Here is an 8,893-nt window from a genome sequence, read left to right as displayed (position 1 = left end):
GACTGAAGGCTTTATCATCGATGAAACTTTACTCAAATATAAATTTCCATTTTTACCTTTATTTGTCTATATTTAGTATTTTAATTTTTAACTTATCTAAATTACTTTTTACAATATGCCGGTAGATTCAAACTCGATATATTACTACTAAACTAGATTCATGTTGATTTGTCTAAATTATTTTTTAACTTTACGTACATACGTGTATTATTTTATTAAATATTTATTTGTCAAATATTTGTTACAACTAGATTGGTAAATTAAATTATTTAAATAATTTTAGTAAAAAAAATACGTGATTCAAAATAAACTATTGGTAATAATTACAAACACAGATAACAGAAAAATATTTAAATATTTAAAATTTTCTTTTATTATGTAAGTTCATCTGTTGACTTTTCTTTTTTCCTACCAAATCTAAAATTTAGACAGGGAACTCATAGTTCAAAAGACAATTCCATTGGCCTGTGGAAAATAAAAAACTAATATATATTATTCCCATTAACCTTTATCCACATTTATGTCTTAATATTCTATTTTATTTTCTGAAAGGAATAATAAATTATTTAATTTCGGGCTTACGGAGGCATTATTATTGAGTTAGCGCAGTCAGTTCTCTCACATTCGCCTCCACCTGGGATTCGTTCCGTAGAAAGACAAACAAACCCCAACACAACCCCCATTTACGGCCACCGGCGAGCTTCAAGAGGAGCAGAACCGCCGTCTTTTCTTCCCTTCCATTCATTCTTACACACAGATTCTTCAGAGGATTGGACAGAGGTGGTGAAGCAAGATGTGGCGCTGTGTTTCTCGTGTTTCTTCTTCGTTTTCCAGGAAATCGTCCCCCAATGATCACCTCAGATCTCACATTTCCAGATTCTTCTCCGTCGATTCGGTATGAATTTCTCTCCTATGTTTTGATTACTGAATCTGAGCTCCGACGCTCGTCTGGATCTTTATTGCTATTATGATTTTTTTTTCTTCTCGCGGTTTCTCGTCTTCCTTTTATCTCTGTTGGTGGCATCTGGCGTGGATGAACAGAGTGTACTTTTGCTTTTTATATTTCTCTCTCTCTCTCTCTCTCTCTCTTATTTTTATGCCGCCGTCCTGGATTGTTAGTGTGCTGTGCTTTTCAATAGTGTGTTGATTTGGGTAATTGCGTGCACGAGAGTATGAAATGTAACTGTTTAGCATTGAATCATTGATTGTACTGATCGCAGCTAGCTCTCTCAAATTTCTTCTCTACAGCGCCAGTATTTGTGTGATGGTGGCTGCTGATTGATTTAATTAAATATAAAATTCTTTCCTCTCTGGCTCATGGCAGACGGCAGGTCGCTCTTCCTACACTGTGGTTGATCACACATACGATGCGGTTGTTGTAGGAGCCGGCGGTGCGGGACTTAGAGCAGCTATAGGATTGTCAGAGCATGGATTTAATACTGCTTGTATTACTAAGCTTTTCCCAACTCGTTCACACACGGTTGCAGCTCAGGTACTGAGAATTTGGACTTATGGTAATGCTGTCCGTTATGTCTATCACAAGTTGGTAACGCACTGTGTGAGGCAATGTTCTTATTTTTCCCAGTTTAGGTTGAAGCGTCTTATTTCTGAGTCTTGGGGAGTTTTCTTAAACTCTGGTGTTGCGCTATATGTCGATCCTTTTTGGTTTTCTACTACAGGAAAATTTAAAAATTTTGTCATCTAAACTCGACTGTTACATTTTTTACCTAGTTGAGGTGATTGCTTCTTTTGATGATGCCCATAACCCTGACCCTTGTCCCGATCCCTCCAAAATCCTTGATGATGCCCCACCGGCTCAACTCCATGCTATTAACCAACAGGAGTTCACTTCCTCCCATCTTCCATCCGATTTTGGGTGCCAGCCTTGCAGTCCTCCCCACATCTGAACCCCTCCTCTCCAACCATGTCGAATCTTTGGACTTGGCCGATGGTGGTGAACCTTTGCATCTTCTCCATTGGCACAAAAAAGAGGAAATGCAAAACTGCACAGAGGTACTAAAGAGCTAATTAACCTCTCAGTCCACCACGAAAAGATGAAGACAGTTGCTGCCATATGGGGCTGATAGTCGCTTTATGATATTCCCCTGTATGAATGTAAGAGGGCTAAGATCCTGGATGAAAAGATCTTTAGTCAAAGGCTTATTTTTAAACCGCCTCAAATTTTTAATGATATTCCTCCCTTGGAATGTAAGAGAGCTAGATTTTCATGCATCTAGATGGTCCTCTGCAGACATTTCATGGTAAGCCTATTACAAAAAAAATGCATCTCTTCAAACTATCTTCGAACTATCATGGGGTACTTAGAGGGAATGAGTTCAAACCATGGTGGCCACCTACCTAGGATTTACTATCCTTCAAGTTTTCTTGGCAGTCAAATGTAGTACAGTTAGGTTATCCCATGAGATTAGTAGAGGTGTGCACAAGCTGTTCCGGATGCTCACAAATACCAAAAAAAAAAAATGAAAGCATCTCTTCAATAAGCTAAGTAGTGGTTTTGCTCCTAGTGATGATATGCCCCTTAGCAACGATCATTTTACTAGGACATATTTTTGGGATCATCCTTCCTCCTCTCTCATTGGCTTGAGAGAGATTTGGATAGCTTAAGAGTTACCTCAGATCATTTTCTAGTCTTGCTTGGTTTCAATGAGATTAAAATCATAATGGATGGAGTATTTCCCCCATTCAAATTTGGGAACGTAGCTCCTTCATCATAATTCCTGCATCCAATCGAAAATTAGTGGAAAAACACCCCTTTGTAATGCTGGCTTGGCTATTGCCTTCGTCATGAACTTGAAAGGTCTTAAAGATGAGCTGGGATCCTTGAAAAAAGGCTGGACTATTTTCTCCCTCAAAACAGTTTACGGATACAGTAATTTGTTACTCCAAAAGACTTATTTCATCTTTGAACAGTACAAAGGTCAGCTGGAACTTCCATAAAAGAACATCTGATTTCCATCTCACCTGAGGAAAATTTTTTGGTGCCAAAAATGCAAATCCAATTGGCTTTTAAAAGGGATGGGAAAATACTCGTTACTCTGCTGCCTTGAGGAGGACAAAAAACTCAACTTCTTAAGGAGGACAAAAAACTAAATTCTCAAGATTTGCTCTAGTGAAGGAAAAGTTCTCCCTATTCAGATATTGAAGGAGAATTCTTGAGCTTTTACAAATTTCTTTTCCCCAAGAAAGAGGAAAATGATAATGATAACGAAGAAGAGGAAAATGAATTCTTTATTTCATTTCCCACTGAGGGGGCTTTTAGAATCTTTTCTTGTTCATCATCAAATTAAGCGCTAAGTATTTATTATGCACAAGCGGCTGTTTTTACACATCATACATTACAGGCTTTCATAAACCTGATATCTACCGGTCCACATCATCAGCATTGGCTACTGTGTTTTTATTTATCTTCATTTTCATACATTTTTTTCTTTTCTGTTGACGTATGCATGTCGATAATATTCACATGTTTGCTTTCTTCTGTCATTATGTGAATTAAATATTATTTGACTTGGACATGTTACATATATTAATGTGAGGTTGGATTGGTTTATAGGGAGGTATAAATGCTGCACTGGGAAACATGACTGAGGATGATTGGAGGTGGCACATGTATGACACTGTCAAGGGGAGTGATTGGTTAGGTATATATTTAGAATTTTTGATGAATCGAAAATGTTTTCATGCAATGTGATGCTGACGTTATCATTAGAAACAAACACACAAAAACAAATCAGAAAGTCTTGTGGCCTTTTAGTCTTCCAATACAAAGCTAGTAACAAGATTTGCATATATGGTGCTCCTTAAGTTGTGCATATTTGATGTTCCTAAATGATTCAGGACTTGTAGGGGCACAAAACAAATATCTATTTTATATTGAAATTTTACACTGTCACAATATTTGTGCATTCAAATCGTTGACCTATTTGGGTTTTCTGTACTATAGGTGATCAGGATGCCATTCAATACATGTGTAGGGAAGCACCCAAAGCAGTGATTGAGCTTGAGAATTATGGACTTCCATTCTCTCGTACCGAAGATGGAAAAATATATCAACGTGCATTTGGTGGTCAGAGCCTTGACTTTGGAAAGGGTAACTATTCATATGATATGTTTTCGCTGGCATGTTGTTCTCTCCTTTTAACATTGAGGCTTTCTTGTCTTCAATGAATTACTTTTAATGTTGTCGTCTTTGTAGGTGGACAAGCATATCGCTGTGCATGTGCTGCTGACCGAACAGGGCATGCCTTATTGCATACTCTCTATGGCCAGGCTATGAAGCATAACACACAATTTTTTGTGGAATATTTTGCTTTGGATCTATTAATGAACAGTGATGGTATATAAACTCCACTTTTCTTGAACTTGACGAAATATGATTAGCTTTCCACTCATTGTTTGATGGTTGGAGTAAGAAGTATTTACCCATGAATTAGGTCAATAGGATTTGATGCACTCTGTTTTTCCTCACCATATGATTCATAGGTTCTCTCTGAATATCAGATCCATTTTAGATTATGGTTAGATTGGTTACTATTGTGATATTGGTATTCCAGGTAGCTGCCAGGGAGTGATAGCATTAAATATGGAGGATGGTACACTACATCGGTTCCGTGCTGCATCAACCATATTGGCTACAGGGGTACTGCATGCCATGATGATTATTATCACGTTTGCATGAACTGATTAATTATGTAAATTTAACTCCATCTCTAATGCTCTCTGAAGGGTTATGGCAGAGCATATTTCTCTGCAACCTCTGCTCATACATGCACTGGAGATGGAAATGCCATGGTTGCACGTGCTGGGCTTCCACTTGAGGTTTCTTTTCTTCTTTTCTGATATTGTGGAACAGTGGAAGGTTTCTGATAGTTTTTCAATCCTTTTTTTTAACTCTTCTTTCACTTGCTCGCCCAGGATTTGGAGTTTGTGCAGTTTCATCCAACGGGAATTTATGGTGCTGGGTGCCTTATTACTGAAGGTCTGAACCCCACAAGTTTAAATAATAAACTTTATTGTTTGTTATTCTCTCTCGCTCTCTATGTGGACTTGATATTAATTTTAAGTGCAATTCTTTTATTCTGTAAAATTTAGGATCTCGTGGTGAAGGTGGCATTCTTAGGAACAGTGAAGGTGAGCGCTTTATGGAACGGTATGCCCCAACAGCAAAGGATCTTGCATCAAGGGACGTTGTCTCAAGATCCATGACTATGGAAATTCGGGAGGGTCGTGGTGTAGGTATGAAGCTCTTTGCCCATCTGGAATTAAATAAATCCATCCATATAGTTTCTCATCAGAACAAAGGAATACTGTTCTGGAGAAATATATATATATATATATATGTGGTTCTTTTTCCTGATTTAAATTGGAAGCTACCTACTGTTTGTGAGAGCAGAAAAATATTGCAGCAGGAGAATATACATATGAAATTCTTTTTATATCCGTGCAAGTGTTCCATTGGACACTAATGTTTTAACTCTCGGTCTCATCTTTTTTAGTATTGGTTACTGAATTGATAGCTCTTAACAGGACCCCTGAAGGACCACATCTATCTCCACTTGAATCACTTACCCCCAGATGTACTGAAGGAGAGACTTCCTGGTATCTCTGAAACTGCTGCCATTTTTGCTGGTGTTGATGTTACCAAAGAGCCCATTCCAGTCTTACCTACTGTGCATTATAATATGGGTGGAGTTCCCACGAATCATCATGGGGAGGTATGCATGAAAATGTAACCCTAAACCCTAGATATTACAGAATTCAAGCGATCTATTAAATAATTACAGCTAGCTCTAACCAGTGTGTTACTGTTAGTTTTAGACTAAACAGTGTATGCAGAGAAGACTACTAAGAATTGCTCTTGATGAATGAGTCATTTAGAAATACTAAATACTTGATGAGTGAAAATTCTTGAATTGGTAGTTGAAAGAAAAAGAAAAAAAAATAGTTCAGGAAGGGCCCCCCTCTGATGGCTCTGTAGAATTCTGAATGTGCTCTTTTTTTCTTCCTGCTCTATCTTCATGTGTAGTTTTGTTGTTAATCAGGTAGTTACAATCAAGGGCAATGATCCGGATGCTGTAGTTCCAGGATTGATGGCTGCTGGGGAGGCAGCTTGTGCCTCGGTTCATGGTGCCAATAGGCTTGGTGCAAATTCGCTCTTGGACATTGTTGTATTTGGACGAGCTTGTGCAAATAGGGTAGCAGAGATCGGTAGACCAGGCAAGATTCTTAATTTCTTTTGACTGGAAATTGAATGATGAACCCCCACCCTAATCCCACCAATAACGTTAAATTATAAGAAAAAGAATTCAATAACGTTAAATTATAACATCTGGGTAATCTGCAGGTGCAAGCCAGAAGCCTTTGGAAAAAGATGCTGGTGAGAAGACAATTGCATGGCTAGACAAATTAAGGAACTCAAATGGCTCACTTCCCACCTCAAAGATTAGGTTAAACATGCAACGAGTTATGCAAACCAATGCTGCTGTTTTCCGTACACAGGAGACATTGGAGGAAGGTAGCCAAACTGAAAAGAGAGAGATTTAGTTTACATGTTCTATACTGCCTGGAACTCTGCCACAAATTCTTCACTTTTTTAACTGTCTTCTGCTTCTGTAGGCTGTAAATTAATTGACAAGGCATGGGAGAGTTTTCATGACGTGAAGGTCAAAGACAGGAATTTAATATGGTATAACATCATGGTGTTTTTCCTTCTTTTAACTATTATTTTACTTTGAAGTTGAATACTGAATTCTCTGAAGGAGTGATTTAAGGTCTTTATTTGTCGAACAGGAACTCTGATTTGGTAGAGACAATTGAATTGGAAAATCTTTTGATAAATGCCTGTATTACCATGCATTCTGCTGAAGCCAGGAAGGAGAGCAGAGGAGCACATGCTCGTGAAGATTTTACAGTTAGTTTTATTTCTTTATATTAACTATAACAGTTTCCTATTAACTTCGATGTCTTAACTTTGCATACTCTGGTTATGCAGAAAAGAGACGATGAGAACTGGATGAAGCACACATTGGGGTAACTCTCATGTCTAGCACTTCATAAGAATAAGATTATCCCATTTTTAGTTATTAAAACGCTTCTTATCTCAACTGGATTAACTGAAATAAATCTTTACTTCTACTAGTTTGCCATCAACTAACATTCGCTGTATGTTTGATAATTTATCAAATTTGCAGATTCTGGGAGAATGAGAAGGTCAGATTGGACTATAGGCCAGTACACATGAACACATTGGACGACGAGGTCGAATCATTCCCTCCCAAGGCTCGTGTATACTGAGGATCTCATCATCAATGATTCTGGTGGTTTATTTTACAATAATAGATGGAAGAAGACTGCAATAAATCACTGTAGGTAAGCCATGTGGACATTTATCTTATGTTTGGTAGTATCTGCAATTTAGGCAGGTCGTTTTTATGCTTACAAGTAAATTATCCACTTGAGCTCAAGCACAAATCCGATCTGCAGGCCAAAGATGCCCTGCTTTTTAGCTTTTTCTGTTTTCTTGTTTGGCATGGCCTACCACATGATATCACTGATTTTGAAACATGGTGGCTTTTATGAGCTACAAACACGCATCATATTCAAGTAGGAGATTTCACATTTTTATACTCAATAAATTGTTTGGGTGTGAACTTCTCTGAGTTTCTCCACGTCTAGTTGATTCTTCAGCTTTTTCATAAAATGGTGACTGCATAGCTCCAAATATACCAACGAGATCTCAGTTGGTTTGGAAGTATCAATCGATCCGAGCCCCAAATCATCGTTCCTAGTCACAAGTAGTACCTCGACAAAAATGTCAAACACACCAATTGTTTTCAGCACCACTGTTTCTGATTAAAGTTGGATTTATCATATCTGCCAAGTTGGGGTGTCTTGTTCTATCATTTTTTTCTTCTTCTGCTACAATGATGGGAAAAACTTTCATTTGATTGAATTGGTGAATTTAAAAGGAAAAAAGGCTTGAGTGGTGTATTTGATCTTGTGTAGTGACAGTTTCTCCCACTTGGCTTATATTTTAGTACTAAATTCCAACAAAGTAATCGTTGCTGCTTCTCCTATAGCATTACTATTGAAGATTTGACCTGAAATATAAATCCCTTTCAACATTAATGCTTATAGCTTAATCTGAACCATTCATTGAGATCATTTGTAGATATTTATTTGAACCACAAGTCGAGTGCTTCATGTCATAAGCACTCTAAATTTTGTTTGTATCGTTATGGATTTGATATGGTAATGCCCCAGTTGGTTATAATATCTCAAGTTCTGTGGATTATCTTTGTTGGGTATGCCAATAAATCGATGAACTTAGACTAGTCAGGAACTAACTAAGCTTCGACTTGATTTTGGTAAAAATTGATGTAGGCCGACATATCAGTTAGGGGGGAATTAAAAGATCAATTTTCCCGAAAATTGAAAGTTCGAAAATTGATTGGATTGACAAGTGATTTATTGGATGAATTGAAATTGAATTGACAAATGATCTAATGAATGAATTGAATATTAATCGACAAATAATCATATGATATATTGAGTTAACAAAAATATTTCTAGCTTTATAATAGTATGAAATTGAGTCGTCAATGTTGATTGATCTTTTCAATTTGGTTCATCTCAAAATTTGACCATACTTGAATATCGGTTTTCTAGTTCACATTTGCCTTTGCACATTAGCCAATCTCTAAGGTCAAAAACTAATGGCAGGCTTAGTTTTTTAACATGTTTTTCTCGTCACTTAGAATAACATACAATTGAAATTAAAAAATAGAATTTAGATCGCAACAATTCAATTCTTTATTCGGTCAAATTAATCAAATCGAACTGAAACATGAACACACTAATTCTTAGTCGGGCT

At 37.1% G+C, this 8,893-nt stretch overlaps 1 protein-coding gene across 1 annotated transcript; it reads left to right on the top strand.

The window, feature by feature from the left end:
- The first annotated feature begins 593 nt into the window (after window positions 1-593).
- Window positions 594-7,682, top strand: SDH1-1 (succinate dehydrogenase 1-1). Its single transcript, XM_022280873.2, has 16 exons — window positions 594-895; window positions 1,325-1,492; window positions 3,575-3,662; window positions 3,965-4,111; window positions 4,217-4,357; window positions 4,575-4,660; window positions 4,747-4,839; window positions 4,936-4,999; window positions 5,113-5,256; window positions 5,548-5,735; window positions 6,063-6,237; window positions 6,365-6,535; window positions 6,637-6,706; window positions 6,811-6,931; window positions 7,013-7,050; window positions 7,212-7,682. The coding sequence occupies exons 1-16, from the start codon at window positions 794-796 to the stop codon at window positions 7,312-7,314; spliced, it is 1,899 nt and encodes a 632-aa protein (XP_022136565.1). The 5' UTR covers window positions 594-793; the 3' UTR covers window positions 7,315-7,682.
- The last annotated feature ends 1,211 nt before the right edge of the window (window positions 7,683-8,893 follow it).

The sequence above is a fragment of the Momordica charantia genome, assembly GCF_013281855.1.
Source record: "Momordica charantia cultivar OHB3-1 chromosome 10 unlocalized genomic scaffold, Mcharantia_2.0 BLBB01000010.1, whole genome shotgun sequence".
In the NCBI taxonomy this organism is placed as follows: domain Eukaryota; kingdom Viridiplantae; phylum Streptophyta; class Magnoliopsida; order Cucurbitales; family Cucurbitaceae; genus Momordica; species Momordica charantia.
The sequence above is the reverse complement of the archived record's forward strand: the minus strand, read 5'-3'. Positions and strand labels throughout refer to the sequence as shown.